This window comes from Camelus dromedarius, chromosome 22, assembly GCF_036321535.1.
Source record: "Camelus dromedarius isolate mCamDro1 chromosome 22, mCamDro1.pat, whole genome shotgun sequence".
Classification (NCBI taxonomy): domain Eukaryota; kingdom Metazoa; phylum Chordata; class Mammalia; order Artiodactyla; family Camelidae; genus Camelus; species Camelus dromedarius.
Genome location: NC_087457.1, coordinates 13,826,870 through 13,847,817, shown reverse-complemented (window position 1 = coordinate 13,847,817; position 20,948 = coordinate 13,826,870). Strand labels below are relative to the sequence as shown.

The following is a 20,948-nucleotide window of genomic DNA, read 5'->3' as shown; positions in this document are numbered from 1 at the left end:
AGACCTCGGTTTCCTTATCAATGTAAAATTTGTTCGATCAGACTTCCTTTGTCAACCTCATAGAATTATTAGAAATTTCAAATACAGTCATCCCTTGGTATCTACAGGGGATTGGTTGCAGGACACGCCCACATACCAACATCTGAGGATGCTCAAGTCCCTTGAATAAAATGATTTGCATACAACGTGCACATCTCCATTTTCCTTCAAATCATCTCTAGATTAGTTATAATACCTAAGACAATGTAAATGCTATGTGAAGAGTTGTAAATACAATGTAAACACTATGTAAATATTTGCCAGTACCCAGCAAATTCAAATGTTTTCTGGAACTTTCTGGAATTTCTTTTTTTTTTTCAATATTTTCCATCTGAGATTGGTTGAATCCACAGATGCAGAGCCCACAGGTACGGAGAGGGAATTGTATGATTAGTAAAGGCATTTTGTAAATGTGACGAAGGGTCATCATCTCAGCGGGATATGAAATCAGATGGTAATTAAAAGCAACATAAAATGGCTAAAACGTTCCTTCTTCTTTCTCTCAAAAGAACCCAGATATTTTACCTACAAATCCGTTTGTAATCTTTTTTTCCTTGTTTGCGGATCTTGATAGAAAAGGGTAAGATACTCATTCCCAGATCAGAACAAAGCACGCTGCTCCCAACCCTGAGCACCCCAGTAATGTCGGCGTGAAGGGTCTGGGACTGAGAGTGTGTGAGAAGGGCATGGCGAAGGCTGCAGAATTCAGAACGGGGGAAAAAAACTAAAACTGTGTGGAATGACAGTAAAATGCAAACCCAGTAAAATTCATTGTATGAAATACACAGTAAGTGACCTCCTCAGGGCTCCCGGGGGTGGACAAGGCGGAGTGGCTTCTGGGCGATGCCGCACCAGGGGCTCCATCAACACGCATACAGCAGGCGACTTTCTCTGAGACCTGGCTCACTCTCAGAATTCCATTCTCTTGCTTATAGGAAATAATGTCAAGGAGAGTTGGCCATAGTCATTCAAGAAGTCTCAGCTTCCAAGGAGCATTTCGCGATCGTATAGAAATGCTGCTTTCGGCGCAGACCTTTGTGGGACAAGTGTTGGTAAGTACATTTCCCATGTTAACTTGCTAACAAACTTTACTGTGTTGTACAGTCAGAATATATAATTTTATCGCCCAGGTAAGCACCTGCTGCCCCCTGGTGGCCGTATCTACAATGTCATTACCTCCCAACTGCCATCTCCCTGTGGCTACCTTCCCCGCCTTGATTGTGCTTGCTTTTTTTCTTTGGAGTGAATATAATTACTTGGCATTATATTTTTCTACTTATTGTCAGCCTGTCCACTAGAAGAAAAACTTAGGGCAAAGTTTGTATGAATTTTGTTCTCCTTGTTTGTAGATGGATGTCCAGCATATAGCATATGTTCAAAAAAGTTTGGTGCAGTGGATTATCTGGCCTGAAATGTACAGCTGTTTTCCCCTCCGATTCCAATAGCCTCCTTTCTTCCTCTTACAAACTGGTCTCTTTTGCCCCTCTGTGATATTTACCATTGACTTCCTGTTTTAATCTAGATAACTTTGACATATTGAAACTCAGTCCAGGCACCATCCCCTTGGGGAGCTCTTGCTTCATCTCTGTATTAAGCTAAGAGCCCCCGTCTCTAAGTTTCTCTAATATCCATTGAACTCTGATACTAAAGTTATCTGTGCATAAGCCTGTCTCCCCCACTGCACCGTGGGCTCCTTGAGGAAAAAAAAAAGAAAACCTATGTCCGGGCAATGTTTATGTCCCATTGTCAGGAAATAGCGGATGCCCTGTAAGTGAACACTGAACGGATCGTCATTTCAGCAGCATAGTTAGATCTGAAACATTAAAAACCAGAATCTGTAACTGAGGAGATGCTGCCATCAGATGGTGGCAGGCGGGAAGTCGAGGCATGTGAACCAAGGATTGTCCTCAGCTTTTCGTAACTGGTACAAACATTGCTGTTTTTCAGTTAATGTTGTTTAATTTGGACCTAACTGATTCTTAAAACTCACTTTAAGGTACATAAGTAAAATTGCTTTGTTGAATTCTGCAGGGGATACTGAGTCATCAGGGAAGGTGGAAGTTTTGGTCTCTTTTTTGAAATCGCTGTTGGTATGACCTATTAGAGAAGGATTTTGTGGGGGTTTTTTTTCTGATTTTATCAGGGATTTCTTGGTTAGGATCTCTTCAGATGCTCAAGCCATGTTGGATTATATGTGAATAATGTCAGGAACAATGTCCTAGAGGTCACTGGGGTGAGGCAGAAGAGAACTTACACCGTCTCCCATGTAAGCACTGCCTACAGGGAGTGGGTGGGAAGGAATGATCATTGATCACATACCAATACAAATTACTTCTTTAATGATAGAAAAATTGTTCTTTCAGTCTGTTACAGCTTGTGATTAAATGGTTGGAACAACAAGAATAATGGAGTAAAGTTTAAATGAGAATAAATAGTTTAGCATTGAAACACAGAATTGGGACTCTCAGCAGGGCTGCCAAGCAAGTGTTTTATGAAAGGATGAGAAAAGAGTGGCTAATAGATTTCCTTCCTTCCACCCACCCTTCTTTCTTTCCTTTGGAACCCCTTACTGCCTTCTTTCGACAACTATTTATTGTTTGCCAGCTGCATGCAAGGCAGATACTCTAGACATGATGAAAAATGCAGGCAAGAGTCTTCCACTTATGGGACTTAAGTTCTAGTGGGGGGTAGAGATGATACATTTGTACATAAATAAATAGGGTGAATTCAGGTGATCAGTGCTGTAAGGGATGTGTTTGAGACTTTTTGTGGTTTTAGAGTTAGAGCCCATTAGATACAGTGACCAGAGCGAGAATCTCTGACAAGGAAAGGTTTGAGCTGAGAGTTGAAAAACCAGAAGGATAAAGCCCAAAGAGTGGGAGGAACAGGTTTCCAGGAAAGAGAGCAGATTTATGGAGATGAAGAGCTCAGATCACTCTCAGTACCAAAGGAGGTGCCTGAGCTAGAGGCCCTGGAGGGCAGGGGACAGTGAGGTCTGAGGAGAGACCAGAGAAGCATGCAGTGTTTTGTTCTTTGCAGTAAGGAAGTAGGCTATTCAAATGTAATGATTGTATTCTAATGCAAAGAGGAGTCATTGAGGATTTTTAAAGCATGGGTTGACATGGTCTAATTATGTTTTGAAAATTCAAGAGGTACTATAAAATTTGAAACTAAAGAAATTGTCAAAGGCGTACTAGGCAAATGACAATAGAAGCTGGGAGCACAATTTTTAAATCAGATAAGTGTGAATTCAAGGCAAAAGAACAATGAACAAAGCCAAGTGACCCCTGTTAATTTCTCTCTTTGTTCTAACAAAGGACCACAAACTGAGTGGCTTAAACAACAGAAATGTATTGTCTCAGTTTTGGAGGCTAGAAGTCTAAGACCAAAGAAAGGTTGGTTCCTTCTGAGGGCTGGCAGAGAGAATCTGTCCCTGCATTTCTCCAAGCTTCTGCTGGTTTGTTGGCAATCTTTGGCTCTCCTTGGCTTGTAGCTGCACCGTATCTCTGCCTTCACTTTTACGTGGCATTCACATCGTGTTTCCTCTGGTCATGTATGTGTCCAGACTTCCCCTTTTTACAGGGACACCAGTCATCCTGGATTAAAGTCCATCCTCATAAACTTACCTTAGCTTCAATACATCTGCAAAGACTCTGTCTGAAAATAAGGTCACCGTGTGAGGTCCTGAGGATGAGGACTTCAGCGTATCTTTTTAGGGAACACAATTCAACACTTAATCTTTGTGATGATAACTGTAACAAATTTCAAGGTATAACATTATGAATATCATGACAATAATATAGCTTCAAGATAATTAACAAACTTAAAAAATTAGAAGAAATAAAAATGAAATATTAAAGAGACATTGGTAATAGAACCTTTTAGTTCATCTATTTCGTATCAGGAGAAAATGGAAAATAATAATAATAATGTGGAGAAGAAGAAGAAGAAGAAAAAGGAGCATAAAGAAGAACAAAGGAACTTAATTAATAAGAAAGAGCTGTTGAAAGGATCAAACTCCGTATGTCAGAAACAGAAATTAAACCTACAAATGTCTACGGGCAATTTGTAAAACTTCGGCATATGTTAGGTCACAAAAAACAATCCCAATTGTAAAACAAAGTAGAGGCAGAGGACATAAACTGACCACAGTGCAATAAATAAACTTAAAGTAATAAACCCAGAAAAAAAAAAGAACCCTAAACAAAGACCTTACAGCAAAAAAAAAAAAAAAAAAAAATTTTAATCTCTTTCTTGAGTGACTCGACTCTGAGAAATCAAAATTAAATTGCAGACTATTTAGAGAGCAAAGGTAGTGAAAACAACACACGTCCCTTGCACCTAGAGTATGAAACGGGAACTGCTCCAAGTTAAATGCGAAACACGAACAACTTATTTTGATAAATGAAAAATAACTAAATTAATTATCAACCTCAAGAAGTTAAAGAAGACATTAAATCTAAGCAGAAAAAATAAGAAAGCCAGAAATTAACAAGTTATAAAAACAGCTGATTATTTGAAAGAGACAATAAAATAGAGAAATCGATGGCTTGGCTAAACAAGCAGAACAAATGTATGAAATAAGACACTAAAATGAGAACAGAAGTACAGATAAAAAGGAAATTGAAAGATACACAGACAATTAATTATGGAAACCAAATGATTCCTTAGGACAATAGGAATTGCCAAAACTGACCATGAAAGAAGGAAAGAAACTTCAGCAGACCAAAGCCTGGAAGAAATAAAGATGTCAAGGACTTTTGTCAATATCGCCACCCTTGCCCCTTCTCCGTCTCCGCCTGTGGGAGACCTAGATGATTTCAGGGTCCCGTCTGCCAGACCTTTAAGCAGTGGATCTCTCTAATGCTCATCAGTCCCAGGGCATAGAAAATAAAAGGAAGAAAACATCCGATTTTCTCTTTCAATGAAGGCACCCTGTCTATATCAAAACCCCCAATGATGGCAAATAAAAAATATCTACATGTTAATGTCTTAAATGCATAGATACATGGCTGACAACGCAGTGTAAGAAGAAGAAAAGGAAAGAGGGTGACAAGGAGGAGAGGAAGTTTTTTTTTTTAAAAAAAAGAAGGAGGAGGGAAAGAAAAAGAAGGAAAACGAGGAGGAGAGGAAAATTCCAATAGTCACAGGGAAAGAAATTATTATCTTCAAAACTAGAGACCTTCTGAGATCCTGCTACAGATAAAACATGGCAGAGTGCTGATCAGCTCTGCAGCATCTTTGGGCTTGTTGCTCTGGTTATTACAAAGTATGTTATTACAGCTACCCGTGGGAGATTGTCTACTGAATTCGGTTCCAAACAGAATGCAATTCCTAAGCAATCTAGCCCCCCCCCTTTTTATTCTTTGATGTTGTTAACTGTATAACTATGTTTCTCTGTTGCTTTGCTGGCTAAAACACTTAGAATGGAATAGACGGCTTATCTTTAGTGTGTCTGTTTTTAGCATCATCCTAGTCACTGTTTTATGTCCACATTCTGTTTCTCTGTCTTCTCCGGGTTCTGTGTTTCTGGGTAGTCTAGCATTTTATGCATCTCTGTATTCTGCCTTAAATCTTTTCTGCAAATGTGTAATCTTTTCTCTAAATGTGTTAAGTTTTTCTGTAAATGAGTAGATAAACCCTCAGCAAGAGTGACAGGTGTCACCTTTAGTGTACAGAACAACAAAAAAAGCAAATAAAGCATCACAATTCGTTTGGAGATGAGAAAGAAGAATTCAGGAATGACGCTGAGGAAAATAACTGCATAAACATTTATTTTGCTATTTTTTGCTGATTTTCCTAATGAAATGCCACTTTTAAAGGGAAAAGGGAAAAGCATAAAACACACCAGAAAAGATCCATCTCTTACTTCATACCTTATGTCCATTGTTTATGTTAAAATATAAAATTTTAAAACCTTTTCCACCATCTGGAGATGCGTTGTATCTTCATCTGTGTTTCTACCATTTCTTTTTCTTATTTCGTACTTTATGTTTAAAGTACACTCATGCATCAGGAACTTATTTTATTATATACTACAAGACTGTGCTTTGATTTAGAGATCCAACAGTGGGCAGTGCTTGGGTTGCTTTAGGAGCAGCAGAAAGGACAAAGTGTTTATTCCAAAGTCTGTAAGAGTTAAAATTAGGTAAGTAAAATGAGTGGGTACGTGCTCATTTATTGAATAGCCAGCAAAGGTCCATTCAGTTTTTCTTGAATGAATAAATGTATGAATGCTAGCATGAAATGTGAAAAAAAAATGGCTACAGATATAAACGCAAGGGAAAAAGAGAAAATACAATATTAGTAGTATGTTTGTCTATGTTCAGGATAATAGGATGGTTCTGTACATTTATCTCTGTTTTTTTTTTTTTTTTTTTGGTTTTTGTTTTTTTTTAGGTTATCCTTGTCTTTGTGCTAAGCATTGGGTCTCTTGTAATCTATTTCATCAACTCTACTGAGTAAGTAAAATCCCCAGCTAATCTTGTCTGCTTAATATCACCAGGTTGCCAGCTAATTTGGAATTGTCTCTCGGGAATGATGCTTAATATACTTTCACATATACCCCCGCACAGAAGCTCATAAAAAAAGGATAAGTGTTTAGTTTCCCCCAGGAAGCACTAAACCTAACTCTACCACCAAAAAAAAAAAAAAAAAAAAAAAAAAAAGCATGTGTTTCCCCTGCATGCTGTCACCTTGCAGTGCTGGGAGCTGGGCTGTGGTCATAGGCCTACTCTGGGATCTCTGGGACTGCAGTCCCCAGGTGTTATCTCCTCTCTTGGACCATTTATGAGGACCTTACATGCTAGACCTCCCCTGGGATAAAGGAGCAAATTATCGTCTATTCTTCTCTGAAGGCATGCCCTTCTCCCGTGCCAAGGTTAGGACCGTTTCCTGGACACGGCGCAGTCTAATCTGAACTCCAGGCGGGTCCTCTGGGAGTCATACTGGATTTCTAGTAGACTGAGGCTGGGATTCCAGGGCCACAAAAGTCAGGCCACTTTAGGGCTCCTAGGGACACTAGGAGTCTTTGCTTTGTAAACTCCTTACTGATCTTTTAGGACATTTTTCTTTGAATTTGGCTCAGATCAGTTCGTTTGACCTAGAATAGCTCTATGTCAGGAGCATAGGGAAGCCAGAATGTCTTGGCTGGGTAGATGGCCTTGCAAACCAAGAAGAGCCACGTTCCCTCTGTGCCTCTGAATCCCATTGATAAAATGGAAACTGAACCGATAGGCTCTGTGAAAGGAGAGCAGGTAATTTTTCTGTTATTTTCAGCTCCGTTCACAGCCCAGTGTTTTTTTTTTTTCCCCTCCATGCAGCCATCTCTACTCCCAAGAGAAAAGTAATTTCCTTGAGATGTGCACTGAAGTGTCTGGGTTGACCATTCATGGCAGATAAATAGAAAATTGCCCACCCACTCACTTTATTTTTCCTCTGCAGACACAGCTTTTAAAATGCACATCTTTATAAACTGTCTTTATTTCTTTTCCAGCCCTGTTGGAAGCTGTTCTTCATATGAGGACAAAACCATCCCCTTTGATCTGACTTTCAATGCTTTCTTCAGTTTCTATTTTGGGTTGAGAGTAAGTACCTATTGGAAGTTGAGGTAAATACATGAGCACAGCAGAGGCACCATAAGGAGATCTGTGCTGTGCAGAGAGACGCCCTCGTTAGGCAGCACCCCCCCCCCCCCGCCCCCGCCACCGTTTTCAGCCTCCAAAGCCAGAGGCTCTGGGCCCTGCGTTGTTCCACGTATCGTGAGACCTGAAAACTCTCTCCTGCACTTGAAGCTGTAACCCAAGCCAGAAATTTCAGCGCAGGTGAAAAGGATTCCTTTTTTAAATGTCATCACCGCATCACCCTGTCCTCCTCATGGGCTTCCCACCCTCCACCGAGAAGGAATTACTAGTAATCACAAGCTAGCTGACCCTGAATACCAAGCCTCTGAAAACGTACCTTGGCGTCACGGATGGCATGTGTGCCTGATGGCTCTGTGGAATACTTCTGTGTCTTTCATTTTGTTGCATTCATTTATTAAATAGTTTTCTCATTCCACAAGCACTTTTTGAGGGCCCACCCTTGATCTAGATTCTAGATTGATCTCTCCCACGTTTGTGGGAGACTATAATGATGTGTATAAATATATGTGTGTGTGTAGTATATGTATATATACACACACACATATATATGTATACATATGTATAAAAGATACATTTTATATATGTGTGTGTGTGTGTGTTTCTATGACCTTCCTTCAAAACTTACTTTGACCGCACTGACCATCACAATCTTATTTTTACTCTTCCCTTCTGGAAATGCTTGCTTTTTTAATCTAAATAGGGAAGTTCATAAACACAAGCGTTAGCTGTACCTTGTCCATTGAAGAGCATCCTAGATCTTGTTTCCTCTATGCTCACAAAGAGGGGGCTTTATCTGCATAATTACATCTATCAGAAAGCCCTAGGAGCGGCAGGAAGGTCAAAAGTTTGTTCAGAAGTGTGAGCGTTAAGATCTGGTAAGTAAAACAGGTTCCTGTTCATTCATTGAACACCCATGAAAGGTACAATCTTTATATAAATATACAGATGTCTACATGTCTATATAAATATATGCTCACCTGTATCACTATATACGTATATGTCTGCGTGTGTATATATTGTATGTATACAATAAGAGAATGAGATCAGAGCTTCAATTGCTTAAAGAAATGTAGCTGAAAAGAGCCACTCTTGGGTTCACTTTAAAATTTTTGAGGGTAACAGAATGTGGGGTCTTTTGTTTCCATTTCATAGTTTTTGGCAGCCGATGACAAGGTCAAGTTCTGGCTGGAGATGAATTCGATCGTAGACATATTTACCATCCCACCAACCTTCATTTCTTATTATTTGAAGAGAAATTGGCTGGGTAAGTGAGTTGTCGCGATCAGCAGCACTCTCAAAACAATCCTTCAATATTTATACACAAGCATCCTTCATTTTCTTTTAAAGCCTAAATGCCATTAAAAAAAAAATTTTCTCCCTGGATGGTATGGTTTTGTAGTATATTTTTTTAACCCCAGTGAAACCATTTTTGTTAATCCCAGTCCCTGGAGTAGCCCTGATCGTGGTGGTTGACTATCTGTGGATTAGCTCATCCGCACCTGAGGGGCGGGACCCCAACATCCCCGCCCCCATGGCACCTTTGTGCTGCGATCCCACCAGACTGGGAGAGATGAAAAGCCTCCCGTGGTCTTTAAAAACCTATCACTCATCACATCCAGACCCGCAGTGACCTGTTAGAGATTTATTTAACGAGTTACTTCGTCTCTAAGGTGGATGTATTGACAGCGCCTGGTCGTTCTGTGGCTTTTTGCCAGTTTTTATGTAATCTTATATGATTATTTATTTCCTACGAAATACTCCTTACGAATGTTATATTCAGACTGCGTAAAGGAAAACCTCATCAAACCCTGGGGAGCCTGCCCCCAAGATTGTAGAGTCAGGAGTTTCAGTGGTTTATGGAACATTTATTTTCCATTCTCAAGAAGAGTTAAGCAGAGTGAAAGGTGAGTAGTGCTTATTATATGTTTTATATTAGCTCAGCAGCCCTGCGAGGCAGGTACTGTTAGAATTCTCATTTTACAGATGAGGGACTAGAGAAGCTACGGGGTTGCTTTAGATTACAGCAGCCACTGAGTGCAGGGGCCGGGATTTGAAGCAGGGCTCATGGTCTTAAACTGATGACTCTGGAATTGAGCATCTCGGGGAGAGAAGCACCAGTGGTGGGATGATTCAGACCGCTGCCTGCAGTGACCCTCTTCCTTCGGCAGCCTTCTCTTTTTATTGTTTTGTAGGTTTAAGGTTCTTGAGAGCCTTGCGGCTGCTGGAACTCCCACAAATCTTGCAAATTCTGCGAGCCATCAGGACCAGGTAAGTGCCCGCCCCGCCCCACGCACTCCTTACTCACTCATTGGGATGAGGAAATTTGCATGTAATCTGAACCTCCAGCTCAGCTCATCTCCCATCAGAACTCCCGTTCAAAAATCACGAGCTCCTTTACATCCCAAGATACCTTTCACTCACCTTCCCCCATTGCATTAACATCACACATGGGCTGCAAAGTGTGCAATCATTTGGAAGAGTCCTTTTTTTCTTTGTTTCTTGGAGCTACAGTGTGTCCACCCATTTAGGCTTTATTCCTGCACACACCCCCCCCCCAATTTTTTTTTTTTTTAAATCAAAGCAGTTCAGACACTTGGATTCTCCCCATTTGGTGTCATGGATCACACCTCTGCTATGTAGGAAGATAAGACTATTAATTCCTCTGTAGTAGCAGCAGTGAACTCTTGCTCACAGAAATAGAGCTGCCTAAATGTCTCCAAAAAAATTAAAATTAAAAAAAAAAAAATCCAAACCACCTTTAAGCAGCAGTACTGCTGAGGTTTTAAGCAGTTTGGTCTAACATTACCCGCTCAAAATCTCCAAGCCTCTGTGTTCTGATAAGAAGCACCCAATAGTACCAGCCAAGTGGATCTCACTGCTGAGAGTTTATGCATTGAAGGAGCTGGGATTGGAGAGGGCTGTTCTCATGTGACAGGGGCCCCTGTGAAAACCAAAGAGCTTTCAGCTAGAGTCCAGGGCCCTACTTAGGAGACGGGAGCTTGTGGGAGCCTCTTCATTCCAAGATCCTGGTGTGAGTGCATTCAGCACTACGAGATGACGTTTCCGTGATCTATGCAAAATTTCATTTCGCAAGCCCACCCCCTGGATTCCCGGGACACTGCATTGGGTCCACATAATACCAGGCTAGTGGAGATCATCCCAAATCTAAACTTTCCGAACAAGTGGGAGTGACTGGGTGTGTTTGGGAGCCTTGCGTCCCCAAGCCTCATGGGTATATGGACCATGCAGAGGATGCTGGAGCCTTGCAGGCCAGTTGGTGAAGGCAGGACCTGGGATCATGTATTTCTCATATGCTCCCAGGCAAGCATATCGCTCCTTCTGGTCCATGAGCCCCACTTGGAGGGGCGACATTGGAGGCGATGGTGTTGTTCTGGAACCTGTCAGCAGCTCTTTGCCCTTCTTCCCTCTAGCAATTCAGTGAAGTTTTCCAAACTGTTATCAATCGTTCTCAGTACGTGGTTCACTGCGGCAGGATTCATCCACCTGGTAAGCATCTCATCAAACCCCCTGATGATGCCAGTGAGCATGAATGGCTTTTCTCTGAAAAATGGAGGCACATCTCCTGAGCTCCTGTTTCCATCCCTGTAACCAGGGAGAGGTCCATCTTTCTACTTCCCTTCTCTGGGTTTTCTCTCCTCCCCATATTTTTCACAAACATGTATCTCCTACACTCAAGGGATGAGTGTTCCCTCTTCCAACTTTCAAAACCTGCTTTTAGGAAAGGATTTGATAAGCTTCTTCTTCCAAAGGTATAAACACTAGGTAAAATGTGTTCCTGTATCTTCATAGGGGCTCCAGCATTTAGAAAAAAGAATAAAAAGTCAGAGATGAAACCAATGAGAGAATTTGGCTTTCAATAAAAGCTGCAGAGTTGTGGGGGAGCAGTTTCTCAGTTGCACAGGGGAACTTTGGGGCTTTCTTGGTTCTCTTGGAATCAGTCTGTTTACAAAGCTGCCTCCTTTGCCTAAAGGGAAGACTATTTCTTATCCCACATAATCAGCAACAAATTGAATGGTTCTCAACAAGAGGAAAGAAACTCCTGGATTTCATTGCTGAAGAACAGGTATTAGAAAATGCAGAAACTGAAGTGGAATATTAAAAGCCCACAGAGGCCTTTGAGAAAAGCAAAACAAAATAAAAACTAGAGCAGAAGTCTTTTCCACTTGAGTCTTTCTCTCAAAATTAATTTTTAAAAATGACAAAGAAAACAAAAAAAAAGTAAAAAAAAAACTTAACTATGTTCAGTTCATCAAGAAAAATGTCCAACACCAAAAGCAAACTGTGACGTGAACCTTCAAGAAACAGATAGAAACTGCGAAACATGAAACAGGTAAGCAATAAGGATTTACTGTGTAGCATAGGAAATTATATTCAATCTCTTGTGATAACCTGTAATGGAGAACAATCAGAAAAAAATTAACTGAATCGCTATGCTGTACACCTGAAACTAACACAGTATTTTGTAAAATCAACTTTGATTGAAAAAAAAAGAGAGAAATCTGAAACCATCACCTCCTTCTCACCATGCAAGCAGGAGACAGATTTCCCTAAAAAGAAGTGTAACGGCAGTAAAGGTGGATCCCTGCAGGGGAGAAACAATCACCACTGTCCCTGTGGTGGGAGGGGACGGCTCAGTGGTAGAGCGCATGCTTAGCACGCACGAGGTCCTGGGTTCAATCCCTAGTCCCTCCATTAAAATTTAAAAAAGTAAATAAACTTAATTACCTCCCTCCAAAACAGAAACAAAAAAGCAAACCAGTGTGCCTGTAGAGATCTGCTGGCCGTCACAGAAAGGAGGGCAGGAGAACGCTAAAAGAGAAACCATAGTAACAGTATTTCTTTTTGCCTTCACTCGCGGTTCTAATGAGGGGCTCTCATTCTGAATGTGGCCTATAGGCATATTTTATCAGACCCGATGTATCTGTATTTTCTATATTCCACTTTTGTATGGGTTGCTAACTTTTTAGGAGAGCTCACATTAAAAACCTGGATTTCTGGATTATTTGTGAAAATCACAAGTTTCTGACAAGCCACTCTCCCAAGCCACCAACAGTCCTAGTTGAAGAGTAGTGGCTCCCTGTAAATATCTCGTGCTTCTGGGTTGAACACCGTCTCTGTTAGACTCCCTTGCATCATCAAAGTCCGTTGCTCAGCCCCTCTAAGCATGGGGACATTTGCTTCTGTGGGACATCCAGTACCCCAGCGGAGGAGCCCTCCACCGAGGAGGCATAGAGAAGCAATCAGACAGCTTGGAACTTAGGGCTATCTACTGTGAGTCACACCAACACCTGGAATGTTTGAAACCTAGAAAACCTATATACCAGAGCAAAAAAATAAAAAATAAAAAAAAAATTAGATTTTGTTGCAAGGGTATTTGAAGTGACAAACTAAAATAAAAGCGATTCAGTTATACATATACATACATATATATTTTTTTCAGATTCTTTTTCATTACATGTTATTATAAGAAACTGAATATAGTTCCCTGTGCTATACAGTGGGTCCTTGTTCTTTATCTGTTTTATACATAGTAATGTGTATCTGTTATTCCCAAACTCCTAATAGGGTGTTTTTTTAATTGAAGTATGGTTGATGTAAAATACTATATGAGTTACAGGTGTACAATATAGTGATTCACAGTTTTCTAAGTTTATACACCATTTATAGTTATGATAAACTACTGGCTAGATTTCCTGGGTTGTACAGTGTATCCTTATGGCTTATTTAAGAGTTTGTTTTTAATCACTGGAAAGATTTTTGCAGGGAGGGAGGGAAATAATCTGGAAAGCTCTTTGGCTTTTCCTTAGACACTAGCCTTCATGTGCTTAAGCTCGCTGAAATGAAGGGCCCACTTAAGTGCTTCTGTCCTTAGTGATGGGCCTGATCTGCTGAAAAGCAAGAATGAGTCATAACTGCCCAGTCTGCGAGACTCTAGTCCCCTGGATGCAGGATGTGGGCATGTGTGCACTGAAAAGAGAGAGATGTGGGCAGCCTTCCCCCCTGTGAAGCACCCCTGTATGGGCTTAAGCTTCGTGCCCCCTCAGCAGTAATCACAACAAAGGGAAACCAGACTTCACCATTGCTACCTGCAATATTTGCAAACCCTTCACGACAACCTCTGGGAATCATTTAACATTTCATCTGGATTGAATTCAGTGGAACTAATCCAGTGTTTTGCCTGTTCTTTGTAAACTTATCCCTGGATTACATTCAGAGACCTTTGCTGAGTCTTCTCTCTTTGGACAGGTGGAGAATTCTGGTGATCCCTGGCTCAGAGGTAGAAATTCACAGAATATATCGTATTTTGACTCCATTTACCTGGTCATGGCGACAATGTCCACTGTTGGCTTTGGAGATGTGGTAGCCAAGACATCCCTGGGACGGACTTTCATCATATTCTTCACTTTGGGGAGTTTGGTAAAGAATATTTTTAATATCTTTTGACTATAGCTACATAAACCAAAGACGTTTGGTTAATGGTGAGAAAGTTTTGAGAGTGAATGTTGCACTATTCAGAGCAGGTGTCAAATGAAAATGAAGAGATCCATGCATCCCCTGTTTTCCAAATCACATCCTTTGGAGTGCATGACGTAATCACCTGATGGCCAGGGATAAGGATGGTAGACAGAGGAGAGCAGACTTTCCTAATTAGCCTCTACATCGGTTTGCACAACCCCATCTTCCTTCATCTTCTGCCCATCAGATTAAAGTCCTTCTTCCAAAGAGGAAGGGGATTTGAGATTTGACCTGCAGGAACTACTGTTCTCTCCAGCCCAAATGAGTAAGCGCTTTCCAAACCAGCATTGTACTTCAGATAACTGAACATCTATGTTTGGTTCAAGAGTGAGTCAAGGACAAAGGACGCCTCTCATTCTTTTGGCGACCTTCATCTCAGTTCCTTAAGAAGCATCCCCAAGTTCTCCACTCCACCTTTCTGATATCCCCTGTCCACATCGTGGTTACTTCCCCTCATTTCAATCATTTTCCCTTAACCTCACTCTGTTCCATATGCTTTATTTTTTTCCCCCAAAGCCCCAAATAATACCAAGTGAAAATGTCAGAGGGGCAACTAGAAGTGAGGACAGGACAGAGAGTGTGGGGAGGTTGCCCTACTGCATGTCTTGGCTCTCAGCTTTTTAAATGCTGAAAAGCATTTTATTCAATTTTAACCCAGTCCAAAGGTGGCAGTAAGGAAGAAAATTGGTCTCCCTTTAAACATAAAGATCACAGTCATGCCCTTCCTGGATGAGAGCAAGTTGTATGTACCTTCTTTCTTCTTTATAACCTTGGAATTTTGAGGTATCCTTGAAAGTAATGAGACTTAAGGTTTTATTTGCTGATCATTTTAAGGTACTGTTTGCGAGCTACATCCCTGAAATGGTGGAACTTTTTGCCAACAAGAGGAAATACACCAGTTCCTATGGAGTGGTCAAAGGGAAGAAGTAAGTAGCTTTCAAGTATAATTTCTACAGTTTGAGATGTTCTGCTGGTCACTCTCTCTAAATACCTGTTGTCTGGCTGAGGTGACTATGTTGGCAAGGTCCTTCATTCTCTATCAAGGGCTGTGCTAGAATAAATACCATAAGTAGATGATACTTGCTATTTGATACTTACTGTATAGATGTTTGCAAGAAGATTAAACAAACTAAAGTGACAGTGTTGTCATTCAGAGTGACATGTTGACTGTGGCGATAATTCTGCACTCCTTATCACCATCTGTCCCCTTACATCCATTCCTAATGGTCTTACTCATTTTAATCATGTGGTTGACTCATGGCTAACTTTACATAGCGGATCAAATTAAAGTCACAGTTCGAATTTAAAATAATTCATTCACGGCAGTTGTCTTAGTCCAAAGTCCCCTAAAGCATTGGGGCTCATGCACGGGAAGAGGCTGGCTAGAGGGAGGGGCAGTTCCAGCCTCTCCTGCAGTACTTCCCAGATCCCGTTCTGTCCATGCCACAGCTGCCTGTTCCAAGGAGCAAAATGGCGCCGTTTTCACACTTCTTCTCTGTGGATATATGTTACCTCCATTTCCATCATGATTTTTCACATCTAAGAAGAAGATGGTTAAATTGGAGATCTTGAATTCGACGTGATTCTTTTTTATTTAGACTCTTTTATCTGCTGTAGAGGAAAGAGCCCCAGTAGAGGGAAGCTCCTTTGGAGTGATGTCCTAACATAGCTGGATGAAAACCAAGATTCACACAGGAGTATGAAGAGGAAAGTGAAAAAAAAAAAAAAAAAGGAAAGAGAGGGAAAGAGGGAGGAAGGAAAGAAGGAAGGAAGGACTGACGGACAAATATTGAAAACAGTGAAATAAACTAGATAAGCCAAGGTCTGACCCAGTTCATCTCAGGAAAGGGGTACGGGACACATGCTAAATCAGCCAATCAGATCTGGAAAATTCAAGGTTCACTTAGGCTGAAATCATGCTTTCAGTTTCCTTAAATGACTAATGGGGGACAAATAGCTTATATATATATATATATATATAGTCAGCCTAAGGAAATTGACAGTGATTTTCACCATAAAAGTTGCATGTGTATATTTTTGGACCTGTCCTAGATGTCTCTCCATTGGACTCATTTGTTTTTTTGGTGACTACTAGATGATTTTAGATGCAGAAGATAAACCAAAATAACCTTGATTCTGGTGCTGCGTCAACCACAGAATTTGACTGTGGGAAAGTCGATGCGCCATTCCGAGTCTCTGCCGTTCCTCGGTGAAAAAAGACAGGAGTCAGTTGGAAAATCAAGTGACATTAACACACACGCAAGTCCCTTATAAGCTACAAATAACCAGGAAAAACTTTCAGTTACTATAGTTATCCCTGTATTCCTGAAAAGCTACGTGTAATTCAACTGTGTGGAGTCGTTCCCTACGCGAGATGAACCAGACTCTGCAGAAATCTGATGCTTCTTTTGTGTATTGGAGACGCAGTCCTTGATGTTTCTAACTTTAAAATCTAGGTGGTGCAAATACCAAATCTATGTAGAAGTAAGTTTAAGCTACTTGCCCGGCTCTGAATCTAGACGCAGAGGTGGGTCCTTCTATTCCCACAGACCCACCTCCACGCCCTTGCCTCCTAGGTTCATTGTGGTCTGTGGGAACATCACCGTGGACAGCGTGACGGCTTTCCTGAGGAATTTCCTCCGACATAAGGCAGGGGAAATCAACACCGAGATCGTCTTTCTGGGAGAGTAAGTGCATCTGTGTGGCTCATGGGCTTGAAATAGGTGTCAGTATTTTTAATGGAAGAAAATTACCCTTGCAGTATTTATTTTTTAAATCATGAAATAATAATAATAAACAGGAAAGAAAGAAAAAACAGTTCATGGCCAGAGTTAACCGCAGAAAATATTTTGGAGTAGATCTTGCCAGATGTTTTTCTGTATCTGTGCTAATATTATTTAAGTGATTCCCTATCATTTAAGATATTCTGCACTTATTATTATATACGACTATAATTTTGTGCACTGCTCTGTGCAATTCACAATTTTTTTTTTTTGGTGGGGAGGTAATTAGGTTTCTTTATTTCTAATTAATTAATGAATTATTTTAACGAAGTATTAGGGATTGAACCCAGGACCTCGAACACACTAAGCACACACTCTACCACTGAACTATACCCACCTCCCCAATTCACAATTATTATTCTAAGTGTTAATTCTCAGAATTGGAAATGTGACGTTCAGTAGACTGAGAAAGGACTGTTTTCAATGGTTTTTTCGTTCTATGTGCTCTATCTTCACAAGCACAGTCTGAGACAAATATTTTGTGAAACACTGGGAAATGCACATTTAATACAAAAAGAGTTTTAAGTAGGCACAATGGCTTCTAGTTGTTTTATTTTTACAGTTTTGGTTCCTAGTGAGATTGAGCAATTTTGTGTGTTTTGATGATTTGCCTTTTTATTGGAATTCCTCTCTATTCCTTTTTTCTTCTTTTCTATGAGTAGGGTCGTCTGTGACTTTGCTGACTCTTAAACATGCTTAATATATTTTGATATTAGCTGTTTTGTGTCATCTGCTGTAAAAATTTTCTCCCCCTTTGCCTTTTAATTTTTGTGTGTTTTATTTTAGTAAGCATTTGATTGACACATGCTTCAAGCCATCACTCTTTCCTTTTGGCTTCTTGCTTTTCTGGCATTCTTAAACCTAACCTCTGTTCTAGAATTAAGTAAATACTTCTCTAGCATTTTTAGATTCTTGCATTGAAATGTTTTCCATTTGAGCTTGCCGGAAGGGACTTTGTGTAATGTGCAGGGAATAGAATTCTTTAGTTTTTCCAAAATGGTCAATCAGTTATCCAGACATTACTAAATAAATCAGTCAGACATGAAATGACATTTTGATCTTACTCAGGATTGCATGTGGGATCACCTGAACCTTCAGGCATTTCATAACTGAACACTGAATTTTTTGCTTTATGGCATCTTCAACCCACCATTACCTTGGGCTCTCGTGTGTGAGATAACCCATAAGCACTTCGAACTCCTTTATGGTCCTGTTCATGGACAGTCAGCAAGTCTGCTTCGGTATCATCAGCATGCCTATATTTTCAGTAATTTGTGCGTTACTTAAATCCTTATTTTAAAAGAATTTTGAAAAATCAAAGTGCTAATACCAGAGATAAGAGGCTAATCCTTGTAATCCAGTTGAGACAAAGAGGAAATCATTAGATGGACAGAAAGGGACGTCTTTTATCCTCTGCTGTATTTACATAGACTAATGTATGTTGTAGGGACTTGTCAAAATAATGAATGAAGTTTTTTAAATGGTGCAGAATGTCAGAAGTACCTGTCTAGAATTTTGCCAATTGCATCTATCCTCCGATGACTCCAAAATTTACATTCTCCACCAGACCTTCTCTGTGGCTTCAAATTAATTTCTTCAAAATTCAAAACTAATTGCCTCCTGGATATTTCCACCCCAGTGTTTCAAAAGCCTCTTAGACTCAAAATTTTCGAGAGTAAATTCATGATCTTATGTCCCCTTTTCTATCTCACAAGGCAAATTAAAAAAAAAATTAATAAGAAGGAAAGGAAACAGCCTTTCCTGTCTCAGCACTGCAGGTCCTTAAAACAGAAAATGAGGTGTTGCCTTTGACAATTCTGTCTCCCTCAAGCCCTGTGTACCCATTCATCAGTATTATCAGTTTTGTCTCCTAAGTAAATCCTTGGTTTCAGAAATAAAAATACTCTATTTCTACCATTCGGCTCTGCTGTCACAGCCCTGTTCATAGTTCATGTCTTGTCTCTCCTGAATTTCTTGTGAAGGCCACTTTATTGATTTGTTCTTTTGGCTCAGAAGCCCTTTTACTTCATAGGACCGATGTATCTTCATCTTCCAGCACTCAGAGCCCTTTCCCAGCCACACTCTCTAAGTTTACATCTTCTTCTGTCTCATGACTCCACTTACTTCCTCTAATCAGTGACCACAGTCTGTGATTGTGGCAGATTGTCCCTCGATGCAGAGGTTAACAGTGCCTTCCCTTACTGTGCGTTCACGCTGCTTCTCTCCATAAAGGGGGCCCCCCTCTCGCCCCAGTTTGAATCCGGGTTGGCCTTTGACTTAATTTGATAAATAGAGTGCAGCAGAGGTGACTGCAAATTTCAGAGGACTGACAGTTCCAACTTCCACTCTCTCAGAGCCCCGGGCTACCATGTAAAAAGTCAGACAAGCTTGCCTGGGAGAAGGCCCAGCTGCTCTCAGCATCTCCAGCCACACAGTGGAAAATTCAGTCATATGTGTGAAGTCATTTCAGACAAATAGACCCACATGAACGGCCATCCTCAACACTATATGGAGCAGAAGAATTACCTCGCTGAGACCAGCCGCCCCACAAGATCATGAGAAATAGTATGTCCTGATTGTTTTAGGTCAGCAAGTTCCAGAATGATGTGTTTGCAGAAAGGGCTAGCTGATACAAACCGTGGTATTGGAAGTGGGGGGCTCTGGTAACAAAAGCCAGAATGGCCAAAAAGAATGGGGCCTTTTCCTTGGAACTGGAGGCAGGTAGAGGCTGGAAGGGTTGCAGTGAATACTCTCAGAAGAGGCAGGAAAACCCATAAGGAGATTGCCCTTGAGTACCGGGAAAAGAGCAAAATTTGGGTAACAGTGTCACCAAAAATAACATGTAAGATAGAAAATGTGCCTAATAAAGTTGTAACACTGCATAAGAAACTTTCCTGGAGGAAAGCTGTGTGTCGTCTGCCTCAGTATAATCATGTGTGATAAGGTATTGTAAGAAAATTGAGCTAAAGAGGAAACTCTTTAGTTTTTCAAGCAGAACTTAAAGGAAATATAAAAGGACCAGAACAGTCTCTCCGAGAGTTGCACGTGAGTCATTGGAACATAGAAAAAAGATCTCAGAACTTCCATTTATTTTTAAAATAGCAAGGTAATAATTAAGCACCATGTTTAACACCATTTACCCCAAATCATAACTCAGAAAATTACATAGAATTACAGTGTACGTTAAAATGAATTATTATAATGTGAACATGCGTGTAACCACCACTCAAATCAAGATACGTTCTATTGCCAGCACCCTGGTATAAGATTGCCCAACTGTAGCCCCATCTTCAGTCCCTAGAGGTAATTTTGATTCTGACTTTATATCTTCTATTTATTAATTGTCCTATCTCTGAGCTATACCCTATGTTTATTTAGAGAATGTAAGTTTTTCCTGTTTTTTAAAGTTACATAAATGAAATATGAATTTACTCACCTCAGTGTAATATTTGTACGAGTCATCTCGGTGGGAGCTGGATAAAGCTGGGCATATTCATTTTCAATGATCTGTAGTAGACGTTCCATTTTATGAATACGCCACCATTTTTCTTAATCCGTTCTACTGTTGGTTGACATTTCTCCTCAGTTTTCAGCTATTATGAAGAATGTTGCCTTGAAAATCCTTGTCTATGTGTCCTGGTAGCCAGGAGTAAAATTGCAGGGTGGTAAATCTCCCTGTAATAGAACTGTCAGTTGTCCAAAATACTCCTTCTGGTCTGCACTTCCACGAGCAGCCGTGAGAGTGCCCCTGGCCCTGCGTCCTTACTACCACTGGGAAATGTAACTGCACATCCTACCTAACACTTAGAAGCATCAGTCTTTGTAATTTTAGCCATTCTTCTGGATAGTGTTTTATAAGACACTGGTATCTTATTGTGGTTTTTATTCTCATTTTTCTGGTTAGTAATGAGGCCAAGCATATTTTTATATGTATAAGCCATTTGGA

At 40.5% G+C, this 20,948-nt stretch overlaps 1 protein-coding gene across 1 annotated transcript; it reads left to right on the top strand.

The window, feature by feature from the left end:
* Positions 1-988: 988 nt before the first annotated feature.
* Positions 989-14,147, top strand: LOC105089952 (potassium channel subfamily U member 1). The gene is made up of 7 exons (XM_031440120.2): positions 989-1,091; positions 6,439-6,500; positions 7,535-7,625; positions 8,835-8,946; positions 9,875-9,950; positions 11,114-11,189; positions 13,950-14,147. The coding sequence occupies exons 1-7, from the start codon at positions 1,053-1,055 to the stop codon at positions 14,145-14,147; spliced, it is 654 nt and encodes a 217-aa protein (XP_031295980.2). The 5' UTR covers positions 989-1,052.
* The last annotated feature ends 6,801 nt before the right edge of the window (positions 14,148-20,948 follow it).

Excerpts from the sequence above, each read along its gene's own strand:
- LOC105089952 (XM_031440120.2), top strand. The coding sequence starts at position 1,053 with ATGCTGCTTTCGGCGCAGACCTTTGTGGGACAAGTGTTG. Across the intron at positions 1,092-6,438 it reads CCTTTGTGGGACAAGTGTTG|GTTATCCTTGTCTTTGTGCT; the intron begins GTAAGTACATTT and ends GTTTTTTTTTAG. Across the intron at positions 7,626-8,834 it reads GTTTCTATTTTGGGTTGAGA|TTTTTGGCAGCCGATGACAA; the intron begins GTAAGTACCTAT and ends TCCATTTCATAG.